The sequence below is a fragment of the Protopterus annectens genome, chromosome 6.part1 (assembly GCF_019279795.1).
Source record: "Protopterus annectens isolate FY-2018-M chromosome 6.part1, PAN1.0, whole genome shotgun sequence".
NCBI classification, from domain to species: domain Eukaryota; kingdom Metazoa; phylum Chordata; order Ceratodontiformes; family Protopteridae; genus Protopterus; species Protopterus annectens.
In genome coordinates, this window is record NC_056738.1 from 68,814,225 (window position 1) to 68,837,426 (window position 23,202).

At 35.4% G+C, this 23,202-nt stretch overlaps 1 protein-coding gene across 2 annotated transcripts in view; it reads right to left on the bottom strand.

The window, feature by feature from the left end:
* Positions 1-23,202, bottom strand: part of CFAP210 (cilia and flagella associated protein 210) — a 570,861-nt gene that overhangs the window by 345,936 nt on the left and 201,723 nt on the right. For both annotated transcript variants that reach the window (XM_044075493.1, XM_044075494.1), the window contains one exon: positions 18,968-19,124. In XM_044075493.1, coding sequence (XP_043931428.1) covers positions 18,968-19,124 — 157 coding nt within the window. The remainder of the gene's footprint in view (positions 1-18,967; positions 19,125-23,202) is intronic.

The following is a 23,202-nucleotide window of genomic DNA, read 5'->3' on the forward strand; positions in this document are numbered from 1 at the left end:
AGCTGAACTAGAAAGACGTGGGCCTTATCTAATTTGCTAATTTGCCGTATACTATAGCAAAGCTATTTATATATAATACACATGAAGTTTCTAGCTTTCCTAACAGTGGTGAAGGTATTAGCTTTCAAAAAATGCCATGTCACAGAATTACATGATAACATCTAATATGGATAATGTCCTTGATCTTGTGTTTCCTTGTGATGGCAAATCTAAATATTATGCATATATTATCTTCTCCAAGAATGTACACTTTGAAAACTGAATGGAAGATATTGGGTCTATATTATATATTCGAAGCTTCAAAATTTTGAACCTCATATGTTTGACAACATATGATCAAAACTTGAAACCTCGAATATATATATAATAAAAAAGTAAAAAAAAAACAAAAACTTACCTTAATGCTTTGAGCAGGGGGTCAAGCCCCCCTGCACCCTCTCTCACACCCCCTACTTAAATATACCAACTCCGAGACCGCACTTCAGTGCAGAAAAGGGAAATTTTCTCATTTTGTGCGTATGGAGCTGTTGCCTTTCACCTTTGAACTTTTCAAAGTTTGATCATATGGTGTCAACCATATGACATTTAAACTTTGATACGTCCGGCAATTTAATAGGGATCCAAGATATTAACTGGTTAAAAAGTCATGTCTTTCAGTGAAGTAAAACAAAATTTATTTTTAAAGGAGTGATTTATATAGTATGTTTTATTTATAACGAAAGTAACACAAAATCCAAACGGAAAAAACTATACTTATAATGAAAGAAAAAAAATAAAAACAGCCACCAAGGACCAAACGGTAGTCTTTAACGGTGTCTAAAACAGATTTAATAGAACACTAAAACATGACCAAAATGACTAAGCGCTTTCACCAGAATACAACACTGGCTTCTTCAGAGTCATTTGGTGTTACAAGCATTTCATTTAAATAATAAACTGTTTGATTAATTAATTGTCAAACTAGCCAATCAAAAAGTTTGTACAACAAAGCTGTTTGCAAATCAATCATGAATATCAATTTAAAATCCACATCCTGTTGTCAGTAATAAACAATGAAAAGTTTAAAAATATGTACATAAGAAACAGGCAGAAAAAGTCTTTATATACCATGTACATAATGTAAACTTATGCAATAAACCAAAACCTTGATAACTTAATAAATAAATAATAACGTTAATTCCTGACATGTTTTGTATATATGTTAAAAAGTAATGTATAAATGTTTAAATGTTTTAAATATTTTAAATGTTGTTCTTCTCTCATATCCCATGCTTAAACCTGGCTTGCTTTTAACTTTAAAATGGACATCAAAGAGACCCCATCATTCAAACCAGGTAGCTTCAAAGCATTAAGCCTGAGTTGCCACTCTGTTTCCAAAGCACCAATTTTGTTGTTGAGATCACACCCCCTATCAGTGGTGACTACCCAGTCTATGACAATAAACACAAATTTTTTTAAATTCTTACATTTCTTCATGTGTAAATAAAGTGCATTATCTTTATCCTTTCTTTTAATGCACCTCAAGTGTTCGGAAATCCTATCCCGTAATCTACGGATGGTCTTCCCTACATAAAACGCTTCGCATGAGATGCAGGAGGCGACATAAACTAAACACTTAATATTACAATTACATAATCCTGGACATGAAATGGTGTAGCTGTAGTCCTTAACAGAAGGGTAAGGGTCATCATTAATATATCTACATCATCTACACATACCACATTTTTTCATAAGTGACTTTTTTCGAATATTCACTTCTCTTTCAATGATGCCTTTGAGGTTATTCCCTCTACTGTACACTGTTAAGGCTTCCTTTGTGGACACTTGGCCCAAAATTGCAGTTGAAGAAGCTGTACATATTCTAAGAGACTTGTGACATTGCCTTGAGAGGCTTAGGGAGGTTAAAGACAACAAAAGTAGCTATGTTTTTTTAACTGTGGATGTGGTCAATTTATTCACGGTTATTCCACATGAACAAGGTTTAACTATGTTTAACACTACAAGGTCTCTCTAGTAACATTTACAGAAAAGAGACCTATTCTAATTCACTTTTACATTTTAATAGTTGCCACCCCTTTCATCAGAGAAAAGGGATTATAAAGGGACAGATGGTAAGAACATCTAGGTTAGTTAGTGACAACGATACCTTCAAAGAAGAAATTTATAAGTTGACAGGAATGTTTTTAGACAGGGGGTACCCTTTGAAATTATTACTTAACATCAAAAAAGAGATTATGAAAAAAAGAGAAACATGTTACATTCCTATATTATGGAACAAAGTAATAGTTACTGACAATGAGGTCAGGCAAGACAAATTAGGTGCCATGTTTATATTAAAATACGACAGGGCTCATGAGTTGGGCTCATGTTTGAAGAATGCTTGGAAATTCTGTTTAAGTGATCGTATTAAAGAAATTTTAGGTCAAGAACCCTTAACAGTGTACAGTAGAAGGAATAACCTCAAAGGCATCCTTGAAAGAGAAGTGAATATTCGAAAAAAGCCACTTAGGAAAAAATGTGGTATGTGTAGATGGTGTAGATATATTAATGATGGCCCTTACCTTTGTGTCAAGGACTACAACTACACTGTTTCATGTCCAGGGTTATGTAATTGTAATACTAAGTGTTTAGTTTATGTCGCCTCCTGCATCTCATGCGAAGCATTTTATGTAGGGAAGACCATCCGTAGATTACGGGATAGGATTTCCGAACACTTGAGGTGCATTAAAAGAAAGGATGAACATAATGCACTTTATTTACACACGAAAAAATGTAAGAATTTCAAAAAAGTTGTGTTTTTTGTCATAGACCGGGTAGTCACCACTGATAGGGGGTGTGATGTCAACAACAAAATTGGTGCTTTGGAAACAGAGTAGCAACTCAGGCTTAATGCTTTGAAGCTACCTGGTTTGAATGATGGGGTCTCTTTGATGCCCATTTTAAAGCTAAAAGCTAGCCAGGTTTAAGCATGGGATATGAGAGAAGAACAACATTTAAAATATTTAAAACATTTAAACATTTATACATTACTTTTTAAAATATATACAAAACATGTCAGGAATTAATGTTATTATTTATTTATTAATTTATCAAGGTTTTGGTTTATTGCATAAGTTTACATTATGTACATGGTATATAAAGACTTTTTCTGCCTGTTTCTTATGTATGCATTTTAAACTTTTCATTTTTATTACTGACAACAGGATGTGGATTTTAAATTGATATTCATGACAGATTTGCAAACAGCTTTGTAGTACAAACTTTTTGATTGGCTAGTTTGACAATTAATTAATCAAACAGTTTATTATTTAAATGAAATGCTTGTAACACCAAATGACCAGTGTTGTATTCTGGTGAAAGCGCTTAGTTATTTTGGTCATGTTTTAGTGTTCTATTAAATCTGTTTTAGACACCATTAAAGACTACCGTTTGGTCCTTGGTGGCTGTTTTTATTTTTTTTCTTTCATTATAAGTAATGTTTTATTTATAACACTGGCTACTGGCCCAATACCCCCACCTTGTCCTTCATTATTTCCACTTTACGACTATGGCTTTGTAAGTGGTCCCTAACAATCACTGATAGCAGGAGTGCTGTAACTGCTTGCCATGGTGGGATTAGGTGATCCATTTCTGGCATTCTGGCATGGAAATACTGTTTTTTTAACTTAAACCCAGCTGATCCCCCATGTGCAATGTTCCTGAGTAGAGTGCTATGTATTCATACTCTCATACTGACTTAGTTTAAAGTGTTACTAAAGGCCGTCTAAGTCAGTACTGCCACCAGCAGCTACCATTCTCTCAGCCTCCAGCAGGGGAAACTGCTGTTGCATTAAGATCCCGCAAGCTCCCACTGTGAAGAAAAAAGTATCCATCAGTCACTGTATCCTGTCCTTCATAAATGACCTATAACCAGCAGGACCGTGTGCTGTGGAAGTTGCTTAGTAATGTAAAATATATGGAAGTTTTGCACTTACCATAGTGCTGGATCATTATTCTTTCTCTCCATCCGCTTCAACTGATGAATTATCCGCCTTTGAGGTGAGGCCAAGCTGTCAATGTTTTCACTTAGAGCTAACCCAGTACCCAATCTCCTCCCCTCCCCATAATTCACAGCATCCATGCTGTCACTTAGATTGAGTTTTCCACCCCCCAACAACAGAAACAAAGGTACTAATGAAGGACTGAAGAAAGGTTTTGATTTATGTCTATCCAGAGATATGGAAGTGGCAGGCTGGATGGGATATGTTGGGAGGATTGCTGAAGTTGGTGGAGGGAGAATATAGTATTATAATAAGTACTTAAATTTCACATCTTTTACTGTCTCCTACATCTGTCTTGACTGACGGAACAGAATATCCAGTTACTTGGCTTTCTGGGTGGCATCACAGAAGGACACTTAAGTATGGGAGATCTAAAGGAAGCCCCACAACTGGATATTATATCTAGCTTGTACTGCCTGACAAAGATGTGTATTGTTGACCAAGTTGCTGGGCACAAATGTCATTTGGTGAAGAGTTTCTGAAAAAGGTTATAGAAGTGCCATTGATTTTGTGGACTCGGCCTTTGTTTTTGAGCAAAGAGGTCTATTACTGACAGAGACTAAGAAATGCAATCAGACAGCCATCTGAAAACAGTTATTTTAGAAACTTTGGCTCCTAGCTTTCTTGAAGAAGAGACAAGAAGTTGGCTATATTTATGAAAGGCAGGTAGAAACAAAGCTGTCTGTAAACATTAAGAAAAAAAATGGTGGGTGAATTACTTGGTTTAGGGCTGATTCAGAGATGACCTTTTGTTCAAAAGAGAGGTTGGATCTCAGTGAAACTCTCAATTTGTGAAATACTAGGCATGGAGGCTTGCAAGAGAGCATGTAGTTCTGAAATCATCCTCCTTGCTGAAGTAATAGTGACGAGAAGTAGGGTCTTCCGTGATAAGTTCAGTAAAGTACAGGAAGAAGCAGGCTCAAAAGAAAGTTGAATAAGAGCCCAGATAATGAAATTCAGATCACAGAATGAAATGGGATCTTTAATTGGGGGTCTAGGAGGAAGGTTGCCTTTAGATAGACTTTGCAAACATTTTGAAAGAATTGAACCCTTAGTGAAAATTATAATTGGTTGTCAGCTGAACCTTTTTAGCAGAGTAACTGGAGATGGAATCAAAGTTGTCAGAAATTGTAGGGCTGAAGGTATAGGCACTGAGAAGTTGTCCAGATGCTGATATACTGCCCTAAAGGAAAACCTCTTCCATTTACTTTTGCAAGTTTTCTGGTGGTGCATTTTTGACAGGCTGAAATAATTTGAAACACTATAACAGAAAAGGATGGGTTATTGGTCAACATTGGAATTGGAAAAAAAAACGTGGTTAGCCTAAGGGAAGTGATTTCTGGGTGAATTGTGACAAAAGATCCAGTTGAGGAAGTTATTTGAGGTGAGACCAAAGCATGGGAACCTAAGTTTGCCTGGGACAGAAGGGGGCTATGAAAACGACAAATGCCTAGCACAAAGATGCTATCTGCAGAAATTGTCATAGGAACATGGTGGGAAAACATAAAGAAGACCAGGTGGTCATAGATGGACCAGGTAATCCCTGGATGTCTGTCCCTGGGGAAGAGTGAGAGCAAAGTAGCTCCTGTATTTTGTATTAGTAAGGAACTTGTAAAGACTGCAACAAGTCTGGCCCTAGTAGCTGAAAATCATCTGTTCTACTGTCTGATTTAGGGGCCATATGTGGGGTAACAGGATGCATAGACTAAGCCTGTCCACTGGAAGGTTGGTCTAACCTAGAATACACATTAAAAGAAAACACTGCAAGGACATTGCCTATTGCAGCATTCTCAAGGCCTTTTGGCAAAGAGGGTATGGTCAAGCTCCTCCCATTGCATGTTTATACACCATACAAACAAGGTACTATCTGTTTGGATCAAAATCATACCCTGGGAAAGGAAGTACTGCATAGCCTGCAATTCTAAGAAGACCATCCTCATCTCCAGGATACTGATGTGAAGATGGATCTCTTGCTGTGACCGTGTTCCTTTGACCATCCTTCCCTCAAAATGTCCCCTCACCCCATAAAAAAATATCTGTGGTGACAGTGGCTGATGAAAAGGGCAGAACAAAAGGATGACCTGTTTGAACGAAGGGTGACTGTATTCACCATTGCTGTTGATGTTTATATAGAGAAGAGAGTTATATAAGAAAACTGAGTGAATGAGTGGAACAGACTAAGACCACTGCACAGTGAATGTCTACTGTAGCACTCTTATATGATATCTGGCATGTGGTACTAAAGTGATGGCCACTGCCATCAGGTCTTACACTTGTAATACAAGAAAAGCTGGGGAAGAAGTCACATCAAGACACTTCAATGCAATTAGTCTGCGGGTTAGGAGTCTGTCTGCAAGTAGTCCTGTAATCTTTGTGGTTATTTCTGGATGGCATCCAATGAAATCTATAGCTTGTGTTGGCTGTAGATTTGATTTTTTGGGGGTTTACTGAGAAACCCATGGACAGACACAAACTAAACATGTAATATCTCTCTCTCTCTAATGCAGTGTAAATGGTGCAACAGGTAGCATACCTGCTTTTGGTGCAGAAGGCTGTGGGTTCTATTCCCACAACAGGTATATGGATTGCTGACACTGCAGTGCAGCACAAGGGGGTGGCTGCACTCCTGAGTGTGTCATCCATTGGATGAGTCTTTAAATCAAGGCCCCATCTGCCTGAGTAGGTGGTAACTCATGGATGTAAAAGATTCCACAGTACCTATCAAAAATAGTCAGGGGGTGTTCATTTATATACAAAGAGAACTCTTATTAACAGCATATTTACATATTTACAAATGTATAAGTATACAGATATACAAATACATTTATACATATTTCTAATTTCCTTTACAATCGTATTAAATTTTCCTCTTTATTAGACCCTCACTCCTTTTTCCATAACCACCATCTGATTTTAATTTATTATTAAACATAACAATTTATTATTTTATTCCATATAACCCAAATGACATAAAATAACTTTGTGTGTATTCTTTTAAAATATTCTTTACTTCTATTTTGATAATATCCATATTTAATCATTTCCATGTTTATTTTAATACTTCTTTTATATCTTCAAAAAAATCTTCTTTACATAGTTTTCCCTATAACGTTTTACTCTTTTACATTTCAAAAAACACATGCTCTGTACTTTCTTCTTTTTGACAATGTAAACATATTATACCACTTTTCCTTTTATATGGCATATTTCCTATTACTGATAAGTTATCTATCAACAGCCTCCACAAAAAATGTTGACATTCATCTTTCTGATTACATCAGCTTCTTATTTTTTACAGCTTTATTTATTTCCCCATGGTTTTACATTGTAATACTTTATCATTACATTCTTTATTTACATACTTTTCTATCTTCTTCTATATCATCAATTTTTATTTTCCACAAAAATATTTTTTTCTTGGTAACATTTTATTTCTTCATTTATACACTACTTTTCTCTTTTACTATTTTTTACCATACCCCAAAATTGATCATACTTATATTTATACAAGTTTACTACAAATCTCTCATCTTTTTCATTTATCCACTTTAACATTTTGTACGATTGTAATGAAGCAGCATATACCACCAGGTTAATTAATCCTAAACTCCTTCCTCTTTATTTACATACAAGACTCCTCTTTCTAATGGGTTTACTCCAAACCCCATACAAATGAAAACAATTATCTGCAATAATTTCTCTTCAAATACTGTTGGCAACATAAATATACTTGCCAAGCATGCTATTTTCCCATCAGTACTGAATTTATCAAATAAGTCATTTTTTTCATAATGATAATTTATTTGTTCTCCAGAAAGACATTTGCTTTATTTCTACTACTTTTCCCCCCCACAGAATTCTACTTGCATCTTTATTCCCAAATGTTATACCTAACACAGAAATGTTAAGTATAACATTTTGTAAATATGTAAGTATATTGTACGTAAGAAATTGCAAAATATATAGCCCCTGCCTTTGCTATATCACCAAACCTTTACTTTTCTCTTTACTTAAAGCCATCTCTATCTCTTCTAAACACCCATTTGTGCAAATTATTACTTTTATCCTTTTTTTGCAATTCTTGTGTCATCTGCATATGCTTACAGAAATGAAATTCTTAACCTTTTAGGTGTTATATACCCCACCTCATTTATTTTTTAATTTATTTCACATGCTATCACATTCATAACTAATACAAATGTATACAACTCATTGGACATCCCTGTCTTACACCACTCTTCATATGTACCTCTTAGCTTAACCAGCCATTTACAAGTATTTTTACTTTATCATTACTTTATGCTGATATAACTAATTTCCTAACTTTCTCACTTGTATTATATTATTTCATTAATACCCATAAGAGTTCATGTTCAGTTGTATAAAATGCCTTATTACGGTCTCCTATCATGATTTTGCGTCTTGCTTTCTATTTATATCATCCACAGTTTCCTCTAACTCTCATTAATAATTCTTGACAACACTTCCCTGTTATACTATATAGACTGTCTTCCATAATAATTTCCATTTTAGTTTCAAATCTCTTTTGTATTATTTTCATAAAGCTCTTATAATCATTATTATTCAATACCATCAGTCTCCAGTTTTTTTAATTGTTTTCAATATTCCTTCTTCCACGTGAATTTAAATATTCCACTACATCATTTTTATACATAAAACTTTAATTTAACCATTCAATCAAAATCTTTAAAAAATACTTTGCTTGCCAATCTCTTAATTTTTTATACATTTCATACCCTATTCCATCTGGTCCTGCAGAAAATCTATATTTACTTGTCTTAATACTTTATCTAGCTCATTTAAAGAAATCTTATTTTCCAACTCTTTATTCTTGTTTTCTGTTAACATATTTACTTTCCATGTTTTTACACTACCTCTTTTTTCTTTAAATATTTCTTGTATATATCATACTACACTATTCATATTTTCCTGAGTTCTTTCTATTTCTCCTTTTACATTTTTTATTTTTCTCATTACACTGCCATCTTCCTTTACTAATCTACTTAAACAACTTGATACTTCTTCTCTTTTCCCTTGTAAAAATATCTTTGCTTATATAACAATTCTTGTATTTTCTCTTGATTTCATTCATATAATTATTTTTCTTTGTTAAAATACTTTCTACCATTATGTTCTAAATCTTTCAATCTACCTTTATATTTTTCTCTCTACTTTTCTCATATCATATTGCCACTGTAAAAAAAAACTTTTGTATATATTTGTTTTTAGTTATCATCTACCATTCAGACCAATTTTTATAAAATGTTCTCACCGTAATATGATCTTTCCATATATTACTAAGCTCTATCCTTCTTCATTACATGCTTTCTCATTTATCCCTTTTATTTTTCTGCCTATTTTTTATATATTCATTGTTTTCCTTTATCTCTAGCCATATTGTAAGAAGATCAGATAATCCTGTTTCAACCACTTTCCCTTTTCCTATAACTAAACCATCTGATACTATAACACAACCTGTTTCAGTTCTATACATACCACTTTTGTAAGTCCATGAATTTTTGTCCCAAAGTTTTAACTAACCAAACCTTATAACGTCTAACATTTTTCTTATCTCATTTCATTTCTTTTTATGCTTACCTCTTAAATCACATTTAGAGTCTCCTGTAATTATAATATTCATATTTATCACTGTATAGTCTAAATCTGATGAAATAAGCTTTCTCTTTCTTTACACTTAGTATAAGCATATAATGTTATAATTCTATATACTTGTTCTTTCTATTTTAAATCTACAGTGGTTAATTCACCAATTTTTTGCTAACTTTACATATAATGTCTTTACTGTATTTCTACAGGATATGGCTATTCCAGAACATCTCTAATTTCCCAAATTCCAGATTATCTTTCCTTTCCATAGTTTCTCTGTTTGAAATCTTTCTTCATTTGTTTACAATTGTGTGTGTTATAATATAATTATATCTACATCACTTGTAATACACCACTCCAAAATCCTTATTCTTCTTACTATATTCTTAATACTATTCAAATTTACAGAAAGCACCCTAATATTTTTATTTTTTCCTTTTCCTTAGACTCATGGTTTCCTAAGTTCATAGCTAATTACTAGGCCGGCTTTCTTAATATGCCATTCTACACCTAGCCAATTTCCCTTCCAAATGTGTGACTCAAACACTGTACTCTGTGTCTGTGAGTCAAACACCTTAACTATTATACCAGTCATTAGATGCATATATTTTTTCAGTCATTTCCTTTCTTTTTTCTTTTGTACTTATCCCTTAAAATTTTCTTTTTTTGTCTTTTACCAATAGATTTTTTCTTTTACTACCTCCCAATTTATGTCTTCTTCATCATTTATTTCAGAACCTTCTTCTATATCCTCTATTATTTTTTCTCACCTAATTTTTCTTCCATTTCTACTACTTTTAACATGTCTTCTCTTTGTCCATTTTCTTTTACCTTACTCTTATTTTCATTTTTGCAATCCATCCATAAATGTCCAATTTTGTTACATTCATAACATTTCAATTCACATTTTTGCCATATCCCCACATATATAACATTTTCACAGTTACTTATCAAATGTCTTTCTTTTCCACAAAAAATAACATGTTTTGGGTTGTCCCCAGTATATTATGATACCCCTATTCCCTTTCACATTTATCATGCTTGGTATATGCATTTTTTTTCTATTTTTAACACAATATTACAGTCCCATCCATCAGTCAATAAACTCCTTTTACCATAAACTTTTGCAATGTCAAGTACTTCTTTACATAAAGTTTTCAAATGTCCTTTCAAAGTCTCTCTTTCCACCGCTTTTCAAAATTGTACATTATTTTTTTTTTGTTCCCTGTTAAATGCTTTTATCACATACAGATTCCATGTGTTACAGTCTTTCTTTTTCATATTCTCCAACAAACTTTTCCATTAAAAAAAAGTCTCAAATATAATGTCACAAAATGTCTCTTTGTTAAGAAGAATAAATGGTCCTACCTCATGTGCAAACTTTTGCATCCAAAGGAGCTATTAAATTGTCCCACACTTCAAACCTGCCCATTTCTTTGTCGTCTTTACTTTGAATCCTTACTACGTACTTCTGTTTTCATTTTCTTCTGCCTTCTGTCCTGATATTCTCCTTTTGCATTCTTTCCCTTTTTCTGCATAAGCTTTCTTTTCATATCACCTCTATTCTTCAGGATTGTCTCTGCATCCTCCTTTTGTATTCTCCATAATGCCCCCCCCACACACACACACACACACAGGAAATGTCACCTTCCTTTTCTGGCTCACTCTGCATCACCAAAATCATTCTTCAACCCTCCCGACTGGAGGGTTCTAATTACATATCCATTATTGGCCAACTCATCTCCATCAAACAAATTTCTTTGAAACACCCCCTCAGAATCCTGCATTTATTCTCAGGTCTTGAAATTTACTTACTTCATTTATCTCACCATTTCATTTTCTATTTCTCTCTCCATCTACCTCCCTGTTTCTCCAGGCCTCCTCTGCACCTGGAACAGAAATAGGAAGTGCTCTTGCAAAATGGGTGCCACTTGCAACAATGATGAGTAGGGGAAGTTCCCCGATGCCTGGCCAAATTTCCCCTAGTAGTATAAATACCACCTCAGGTCTCCCTTGAAGAGAGGCTACTAGCCCTAGTGGGGCTACCCTGATAAACAAAGGATAAATAAGATAGAAATAAATAAGGAATTCTCTTATTTCTGCAATGAGGAGACAATCACATAGATATGGGAATACTCAGAGCATCTACAGCTTATTAGCTGTGATTATCACCGTACACTAGGTGAAAACATGGTGGGCAGTGGTGAGACCAAAGGGCAGGGAATGGAACTGATAATGATAGTCTCCCAGTTGGAAGTATACCTTCTACATGGCTTCAAATCTTGATGTGGAGATACGTATCCTGAAGGTCTGTGGAACACATCCACTCCCCTTCCTGAAGATATAGAAGGGTGTGAAAGTTTAGGCTGCTTGGATCTTGTGTGTGAGTTCCAGCTGGTTAACAAGGGTAAGAGTTTGGGCAGGGAGTTTGTGTGCAACTGTATGTGTAATTTAGATTTAGAGTAAGGGTTAGGAAAGGGAATGTATCTAGTGTGTGCATGATTGTGAGAATTTTATGGTTAGGGTAAGGATCAGCAAAACGAACCAAACACTTGAAGGAAATCAGGCTCTGCTCTTGGACACACAAGTTTTAATTAATCCACAACGGAGACAAACCACTTTTAACGCACATACAGACAATACGTTTTCGATTCAATGTCATCTTCAGAAAGCAAAAATCAGAATGACACAGCCCATAAACCTCCCTCCTTTTATACTCAATGCTGGTTCAATAAACCAATTAATCCTATATTAACCCTTACCTTCCCAAAGGGGAATAACAATGTATATATATATATATATATATATAAATAGAATACACCTATCCCAATCCATTTATAAAGGTATATACATTCAACACCAAAATGTATATATATATGAATTTAAATATTTTAGTAATTCAAAAAAGGGCTTATAAATATATTTCTAAGATGCATTATGTAAATATGTCTATTAAAAACAATTTTGTTATACTATTCAACATTAAACTTATACCTGTACTGGGCTAGGATATTCAAAACCCAATAATTAAAAGCAGAATAGCGCCATCTGGTGTATATAGGATTAATTGGTTTATTGAACCAGCATTGAGTATAAAAGGAGGGAGGTTTATGGGCTGTGTCATTCTGATTTTTGCTTTCTGAAGAAGACACTGAATCGAAAACGTATTGTCTGTATGTGCGTTAAAAGTGGTTTGTCTCCGTTGTGGATTAATTAAAACTTGTGTGTCCAAGAGCAGAGCCTGATTTCCTTCAAGTGTTTGGTTCGTTTTGGAGGTTTGTTTTTAACACTTGTTTCCTAGTATATCTAGGGTAAGGATTAGCTAAGGAGTAAATTTAGTGTGTATGTGGGTGTCTGAAATGACTTGTGTAGTGGTATGTCTTGGGTCCTTTGTTTTCTTTGGGATTAAAAAGAATCTTGAATAGACACCAGACCCTCTCTTGTCTGATCAGACCTCTTAGATGGCTCTTTTTTGAAAGAGCTGGAAGATATCCTGAGCCACTTTTCTGTTTTGTTCAGTGGCATATCTGCAGGGGGAGGAGTGTAGCCTCTAAATATTTTGCTCTTCACCTAGTTGTCTTGTGTGATATAGTATAACAAAGCACAAAAACAGTTCCAGTTGAAATGTCACGATCCACAATTTATTTTCTATTGTTCAAACACAGATTAAAGTCAATGGTTTAGCGCTTTCATCTACGTGTTGTAGACTTCATCAGAACAAAATCTAGTACTAACAATAGTCCTTATGTAGTGTGAAAAACCGCCAAAATTCAAAATTACATCAATTAGCTGTAAATCAGCTTAAAGTTACAGATACATCCCTTAAATCACTCATAACATTAAATGCAATATTTAATAACCTTTTCCTTTTAAAAACTGTCATGCTATTAGAATCCTATAAAGTTCTTTAATTAATAAATCTTTTGTTATACTACATATGCAAAAAAATAAAAAACTTTATAAAATATCACTATTATACATATGTCTAACCTACAAATACTAATAAAATTATCTAAAAACGCATTTAAAATGTGTGTCATACCTACTAATAAGGTGCTACCCCAGAATTGATAACCTTATTTGATTATTTTATACATGATATCAAAAATATGCAACATATTTGCTTGAATATTATGCTAATAACTGTACAAATATAAATGCTATATTGATAAACATGATAATAAATATGCAAATATACATAAAAATACAATTATATCACATTTAATAAATTTCATGATATTACATTAATTAATTAATTTCTTAGCAGGGGGTTGGTGGGTATAGATTCATTTAATCCCGGGGGTATTGCTGCATTTAACCTAATTTGCCATTTTATTTCTTTCTCTGATACTAGGCCTTTAGTATCACCCCCCCTGGGATTATTCTTTATGACTTCCAGGATACCAAACAAAAATCCACCACATTTGGGATTACTTATTAAATGCCTAAGAGAAAGAATATATGACCACCAATATTGCATACGTAAAAAGGATACCAACAATGCCTTGTCTAGGCATTTAATAAGTAATCCCAAATGTGGTGGATTTTTGTTTGGTATCCTGGAAGTCATAAAGAATAATCCCAGGGGGGGTGATACTAAAGGCCTAGTATCAGAGAAAGAAATAAAATGGCAAATTAGGTTAAATGCAGCAATACCCCCGGGATTAAATGAATCTATACCCACCAAACCCCTGCTAAGAAATTAATTAATGTAATATCATGAAATTTATTAAATGTGATATAATTGTATTTTTATGTATATTTGCATATTTATTATCATGTTTATCAATATAGCATTTATATTTGTACAGTCATTAGCATAATATTCAAGCAAATATGTTGCATATTTTTGATATCATGTATAAAATAATCAAATAAGGTTATCAATTCTGGAGTAGCACCTTATTAGTAGGTATGACACACATTTTAAATGCGTTTTTAGATAATTTTATTAGTATTTGTAGGTTAGACATATGTATAATAGTGATATTTTATAAAGTTTTTTATTTTTTTGCATATGTAGTATAATAAAAGATTTATTAATTAAAGAACTTTATAGGATTCTAATAGCATGACAGTTTTTAAAAGGAAAAGGTTATTAAATATTGCATTTAATGTTATGAGTGATTTAAGGGATGTATCTGTAACTTTAAGCTGATTTACAGCTAATTGATGTAATTTTGAATTTTGGCGGTTTTTTACACTACATAAGGACTATTGTTAGTACTAGATTTTGTTCTGATGAAGTCTACAACACGTAGATGAAAGCGCTAAACCATTGACTTTAATCTGTGTTTGAACAATAGAAAATAAATTGTGGATCGTGACATTTCAACTGGAACTGTTTTTGTGCTTTGTTATACTGTGTTGCCGTGAGTTCTAGTTGTATTTAAGTTGTCTTGTGTGATAGCTAACCAAGCATCTAGATGAAGAAACAGTTGAACCCTTGACTGCTTCCAGAGGGTAGCAGTCGGGCAATCCCTCAGGGGCAATGGGGAGACTTTCTGTTGAAAGGGTCCCTAAAACCCTGATTCTGCAGACTCCCTCTGCCTCTACAGCATCATCTGTTAAAGGGTGTCCTCTACCGGGGGGGCACTGAAAGAAGAATCAAAAGGGAGACAGAGATTAGGATTTCCTAAACCAGAAACCTTTGTTACCCTTTCTGGCTCCTTGGAAAGGATCTCTGATGGGTATCAAAATGGACTCTAACAGCAGACAATATTGCACTCTTCTTTGCTTTTAGTAATTTTTATTTAATCTTTGGAGCAAACAAGGATGTCCCATCTTAAGGTGCATTTACAAAGAATGTGTAAAGGTGTCCACAAAAGTGCATACAATGCAATCAAGGATAACATTGACTGGCAATGCCAGTGCCTGCTGCTCAATCTGCTGTGTTGTAAAGCAGCCTCCCGCACGTATTGCTGGTAGACAGCATGGATGAAACTTGAGATTCAAGTTGTTTCTTAGTGTATGAAGTAGGGGGTCACCTGACAGAGTCCAGAGTCTGCTCTGCTAGGTCCCTCTGGAACCTCATCATGGAAGGTATGTAGTTCACTGCCAGAAGAGAAAAAGTTCTTGAGGCATAAGAATGCTTCCCAAAATGGTCTGTCATCTTCAACTCTCTGCTGGTAAGATGGACAGCAGATAGCTCTTTCTTTCTTGATAACAACTACAGTAACAACCTATTCAATAACATGGTCCTTGTTCCAAAATGGTCTGCCCTTGGATGGTCATAAAATCTTGCCTAGCTTGCAGGGTATGGTTTTACCACATCAGGCTACTGCCATGATTTTGCGCTACAAGGATAATAACACAGTCAGTGGGAGGGACCATCCATGAAGTAGAAGAGCTTACCTAAAAGTCTCAAATAACACCACCTCAGCTAGGAAGGGTGAATCATTGGGGCAAGTACTCCACTGGCACTTCAGTTCTGAGATCTCTGTAAACTTGGGGTCTTCAGAAGGAGAATAAGGGAACCTTCACTTCCTCAAGATCCAAGTCTCGGGGTGAGGGATTCCATTTATAATCAGTGTGTCTCTTCTTTTACACTGACTCCATCTGGGGTCTTAGGGGAAAATCTTCCAAGGATCCAGAAATGCATTGGAAACATTGTTGAATTACAGGTTTGAGACATTCAGAGCTATTCTGTCCCTTGGACAACTAATGAGAGCTGATGGACTCAGGGCAACTGTCCAATGCTGAAGCCAAAATAGAGGGTGCAATCCCCTTTTTGCATTTAAGGATGGGCAATGATCCTCTTCAAAAACTTAAATGCTGATGCAGATTGCAGTGCTGCTGAAGACATTTTGGATGACACAGAGTTGATCTTCAATGAAGATGAAACCAACAGACCTGAGGTGGGGAGCCCCCACCACCAACGATCAATTCAGCTCTGACAATGAGATCAGCACTGACACCTCAAATGCTGATGCCACCAATACTGAGAACAGATCAGTGCAAACTGGCATTGAGGATGGCATCAATGACTCAGTTTCAAGGATCCAGTGACAAGACACCCTCAGCACTGAAGGAATTGGAGTAGAGTGCATCAGTTGTACAATGGAGACCAAAAGTTTGGAACCCATGGGTGTCAATGAAAGATACACCCTGGCTGAAATTGGCTCTGACACCACCAGCACTAAGACATGTGCTAGGGAAGGACCAGCTGTTACTAGGGTAGGTGGACCAACCCAATCCACCCTAGAAACAGAGGAGGACTGAATAACACCCATGTCCAGTTGAGCCTTAATGAAGGCCCTCATTATAAATTCCCAATTGATGTTGCCAATGCTTCTGGTAGATCTGGCAGACTTAAAAAAGAATGCAGAGGAAGTTCTCCAACCAAGGATCCTGGAGAGTTTCCTTTCTGGACCTGTCACTGGAGGTTTCCATCCAGGGAGATCTGTCAGTGATGAGGATGAGCTTGGTGTCTAAGGACACTGCAGCCAAATTTTTGGTGCAGTCTGTTCTAAAGGGGTCAGAACTGGAACATCCCAGGATGTCAAGGGTTTGGCCATCTTTGTGGCAGAAAATTGAGAAGAAGTTTCTTCATTTTCCTTTTCCTCTTCTCTTTATGCCTCTCTATCTTTCTCTTTGCTCCAATTTGTCATCAGATCTGCCTTTGAATTGTTAAGGAAAAAATCCTTCAGAATAAATTTATTCTAACAAAAAACAGAGCTTGAAAGCCTTACAGATTTCATAAGGAACCTGCAGGTGTTCCAGACCCAGACACACAATGGCGAGATTGTGCATATCCTGGGGTGAAATTCTGTACTCATATTTGGTGCACTTTTTAAACCCTGAAGGTTTCTCCAGTTGTAGACCAAGATCAAAAGTATCCTGCATCAGCATCAAATACAATAACAACAGCAGCATTATAGTAATAAACAAAAAAAGCAACAAAAATAAAACTAATACTAATGTCTTTTGGCTTTTCCCGGTTAGGGGTCGCCACAGCAGAACTCCGGTCCGCTAATGATTGGCAGTGGATTTTTACAGTGCCGAGGTGCCAGCCACATGCCCAACCTTCAAAGAAGGCACACCCATTCACACATGCACCTACCTGCATGCCTTTAGATGTCACTTGACTGCGGGGAGGACCTGCAGACTCCACACAGAAGGCGCTCCAGCCGAGAATAGAGCCAAAAACAATCATGGCAAGAAATAATACAGATTTTTTTTATATCAAATTGTAGAAATAAGAAGTCTTCTGTGGTTCATGGAAGAAAAGGCTTAGGCCTAGCAAGTAAGCAGGAGGAAATATTAGTGGCTTTTTAGCAGTTGTCTTTGTAGCCAAAACATAGTTAATTTCCATAAGCTAGCCAAACCAGATAGTACTATATAATATTTGCATGAAGATTCTGAATAATTTTGGTGGGTGGTCTTTTAGTCATAAACATCTCCTATTTTTTCAGTGTGCGTGACACTGCATGTTTTGGTCTTCCCCTTTTGGTATCCAAACAGGCAAAATGCTCTCAGTGGTCTTCGATTTTTCAAGCTGTGGGGGAACATTAGGCTTTGGGGCTAAGAGTTTTTTTAACCTTGAATACTCATGTTAGATGCCAGAAATACTAAGTAATGTAGGTACTTTTTTAATGATATACACCAGCTTTCTAATGGAGCTTTTCTTTTACTACCCTAAAGATCTAAAAGGATCAAGTACATGTTTATTCCTTTCATTTTAAAATTGAAAAGCATATGCTTTTCCCACTAAGAAACAGATTGGTTAATAAAACATGATCACACTTGTTTAAGATAGCAAATTTAAACATGTGAAAAAATGATAACCCTATAAAAATACCTCCAAATATTAGAAAAAATATACTATACCCAAAAAAGAACAATTAGTTGAATAGTTCCCAGGAGTCACAAAAGAAGCATTATAATCAGAAAAAGATTTGGGCTCCTAAACTATGAGTACATATGTTGAAGAGGTGGTAAAACCGAGACCAATTAACAGGACTTAATTACAGGAATCTAAATAACAGCATAATCATTTATAAAGTCCAGTATAAGGCAGATGCACTGTTGCAAGTAGGAAACAGTGTCTCAATGAGCTGAACCAGCACTTGCTAAAGAATCAGTTTGAATTCCGGCACATTCCTGTAGGATTCTGGAACCTCCTTAGTGATTTCTTGGTATCTTTGCCCAATTTCACTGCTTTCAGCTACAGGGCACTTATATCTAATGATATACTGGATTAGCTGGCAATGTGTAAAATCAACTTATATTTGATTACTTGTTATTTGTATCAGTAGTTCTGGTAATATTAGTATATTACTAGAACTTATGGCACTTACTAAATGGGATTTCTTTAACTTTGTTTTCTCTTCTTTCTGCTGTTGTTCCAAGTTGTGCTTCTCCCACTCAAACAGCTTTGCTAACTTCTTTATTTCTTCTCCCTCTCTTCTTTCATGTTCTTTTTCCATTTCTTTTTTGTGCTCATTTTCTTTTATCCTAAAAAATACAATATTTGTTAGAAGGTTTGATACATTGTAAGCTAGAACAAATTAATGCATAATGACACTGAAATACTGACATAAAGGTAAACACTGCACCTCTTACTGCAGAAAACATTGAAACAATTAATGTCAAGGAAGAGATTTTTTGAAAATTGTGTAATACTAATTTGCCTCACTTTATAAACTAATATTACTGAATGTAGATGTAGTGCTGTTAATGTGCATATTACAGCATACAGAGCATTTATACTTATTTTGTGGGTAACAAACTTTCTGTAGTGGTTAAACATTTAGAGAAACTGCAAAATAATGCAGAAATCTCAGCCAGACACCTCAACTTTAATAAAACTTTAAAAGTATATTTTTGTAATGTTAGGAGTCTAGTTAAAAATGATGAACTTAAATCTTTAATGTACTCAACAAGTACTGGGAGTATATCAAGCCAAAAGAATGTTATTGGAGGAAATATACTAATGTTAATACATACAATATGTTGAAAGATAGCTTGAATATAGTAGATACAAAATAATAATAATAATAATAGCAGATCTTGAAGAAATTTTTCCATGTGATGTTTTTCACATGACTATGTTATTAAAGTTGAAAGTTAAATTGTGAACAGCACATAAGCTTTTTGCACATATTAGGTAATGTATTAAAGTATTTAACTGTTCCCATACTGACTGGCAAAGTATGTATCATACAACATTTTATGAGCAGGACTTCCAAGATGGCCGCACACTGATCAACAGCTTAACTTCAGCTCTCTCAGCATGAAAACAAAAACTGAGAAATGACAGTCAAAGATATTTTCAGCTTGAGTACATTTCATTTACTGGATAGTAAGTGCACTGCCTTGATGCCTGCAAAAAAGAAATTCAGAGAGCCTGAAATAAAAACAGATCACAAAAGCAGAAGAGAAAATACTGACTGGGAAGAATCCTGCAGTTGTTCAGCAAAAGCAGTTCAAGCTCCAGCTAGTATCTAGAGGAAAAAATACATCAAATGTGCTCAGAGTTGATTAAAATAAATGAAACACTGAATGAGTCTATCAGCTCAAATAAGAAAAGGCTGGAAAAAATGGAAGAAGCTTCAAACAGATATTCAGATGAGCTGATAAAACTGCAAAAATCAGAGTCTGAAATGAAGAAAAGGCTGGCTGAGTATGAAACTGCTCAAGAAGAAATGGTTTAAAAATGGTAAAATTAGAAGACAGAGCATGTAGGGAAAAACTAATATTTTCTGATGTACCACAGAAACTTGAAGAAACAGACTGTATTAATTTTATGAAGGCATAAATATACAACTGGACTAGTATTCCACAGCAGGAACTGGTAATTGAAAAATCACACTGTTTATATGCTTCAAATCTGACCACGAGAAAGCAGCCAAGACCTTTATTAGTACAGATGCAAACCTACCAGCAAGAAAGGGCTGATCCTGACAAAACTGTGGTAAAAGGACAACATATTAAAATTTGGAGACAGTAGAATGTGGAAAATGATTATTCACGTACATCATGCAGAAAAGAAACAAATGTATTCCAGTAATCAGGGAATGTCAAGAGACAGATGTGAGATTCAAGCTGATGTATCCAGCTGTCCTCAGAATATTTTTTTCCTGGAGGATCAAACTTTTTTTATGCAGAACAGACTAAGGAGAAAATGCAAAAGTGAGCTATCAAGCAGAATTGGACTCTGCTTCTCATTCCTCTGATAATAAAGCACATAAAGAGATTTTGACAGTGAAACCTTTTCCACTGTTCCAAAGGAAAATGCTTGAGAGATATGGAAAAGCACAGGTGTTGATCAGAACACAACGGAGTACTATGGAACTGAACAAAAATCTGGAGTAGGGAGATGGAGAAGAACAGGAGAAACATCAACATCCTGGAAATTAGTGAAAACAATGTGAGACTGCAAAGCATCAATCACATTTGTGAAATATGGCTGTATAAGAATAAGTGAAAAGAGTTGTTGACTTTGTTAAACATGTGAGGAAGTGAAAAGCATTTGCCTCATGTCACGTCATTAATGTTTGAAAAGACTCTGGAAATATGATAGGAAAAAGGAAAAATGTAACTGTAGCCAAAACAATTTTTTTTTCTTAACAGTATTTCCATGAACATTTTCACAATATAAATTGTGGATTTTATAGTAAAGTATTTTAGTTGTTCTTGTATGTGATACAGTTATTAAAGGAAACAGATGCCTTTTTCTTCCTCTTCTCTTTCTTTCCTCTTTTTGGTATTAAGAAATGTAGGCATTATGGTGCAAAAAGAAAAGGAAAGCTAGACAAAAGCATGTTTTAAGTTAATAGGCTGTAATCTTGGGTTGTTGACGGGGGAGGGTTTAAAAATATACAGATCATAATATATGCAGAACTGATATGTTTTCTCTTACTTTTGCATGGGTGATAGTTTGGATTAACATCCTTGGCTTCAAGGAAAACTCCAGCCTAGAACTAAAAAAAAATCAGTTTTTTTTCCAACTATCTTTGTTTCCTGACCTATTTTAACATCTCAAAATCACTCTATGTGCTTTATTTGTAATTTTAGCCCGTTTTCCACAACATGGCTCCCAATGGGGCTTCATTATCAATGTGATTTTATTCTTCCTCAACCCTTTCTCTTTCCCATAATGCTTTGTATGACTTAGGCCAAACATAAGGAAGTAACTGTGAATTCCCATGCCATTGACATATAATGGGATTTGTGTGAGTCACTGTTATCTTCTTTACTTTCTGTAAAAGGACTGCTTCTTTTCTGTCTCTAATCACCCTCATTTATGTTTGGCTCAGACCTTGTTTTACACTATACTTAGAAGTTATCCAGCTATAGCCACAAAAGTAACTAAATTGCAGGCCTTTGTTCAAGGTTTTCTTTTGTATTCCAAGAGGAACTGATTCTACAAGGGTCTCTCAGTGCAGTGACAACATCTAAAAGATTTCAGATTTTTATCTGGAAATGTTTGCATACTTTTGATACTTTTATACCCCAAGTATAGTCCAAAAAATTTTTCCTCAGAAAGATGGCAAATGCTAGAGGTGTGATGGAAAAGAAAAAGATAACTGGGAGCATGTTTTGGGAGTGTAATGAGTTGGCAGATATTAAAAATTCCCTACAGAGTACTCTGTCAGGGGATGCACAGACCAGTGTATTTCTGTGTGCCGGTCCCAAGCCTGGATAAATGGGGAGGGTTACATCAGGAAGGGCATCTGGTGTAAAATTTTTGCCAGATCAAATATGTTGACAACAATACAGATTTCCACACTGGATCAGTTGAGGCCCGGGTTAACAATGACCACCTCCAGTACTGTTAGCCAACAGGGTGCTGGTGGAAATTGGGCTACTGTTGGTCAAAGTAGAAGGAGAGGAAGAGAGGGGAAGGCATGCCCGGAGGTAGGAGGAGAGGAGGAAAGTTAGGAGTGTGGAAGTGAGGGTATGAACTTTGACTGTTGGCAGTATGACTGGTAAAGGGAGAGAGCTAACTGATACGATGTAGAGAAGGAAAGTTGACATATTGTGCGTGCAAGAGACCAGATGGAGTAAATCCAGGTGTATCGGAGGTGGGTTCAAATTGTTCTACCATGGTATGGATGGGAGGAAAAATGGGGTAGGGGTTATCCTGAAGGAACAGTATGTCAAGAGTGTTTTGGAGGTGAAAAGAGTGTCAGATAAAGTGATGTTTAGCTGGAAATTGATGGTATGATGATGAATGTTGTTAGTGCATATGGTCTGCAAGTTGTGTGTGCGATGGATGAGACAAAAAAATTTTGGAGCAAGTTGGATGAAGTGGTGGAGAGTGTTTCCAATGGTGAGAGAGTGGTGATTGCAGCAGATTTCAATGGGCATATTGGTGATTGGAATAGGCAGGATGAGGAGGTGATGGGCAGGTATGGTGTTAATGAGAGGAATGCAGAAGGTTAGATGATAGTGGATTTTGCAAAAATGACAGACATGGCTGTGGTGACTATGTATTTTAAGAACAGGAAGGAAAATAGGGTGGCATACTAGAGTGGAGGAAGATGCACACAGGTGGATTATATCCTATGCAGGAGGGCCAGTCTGAAGG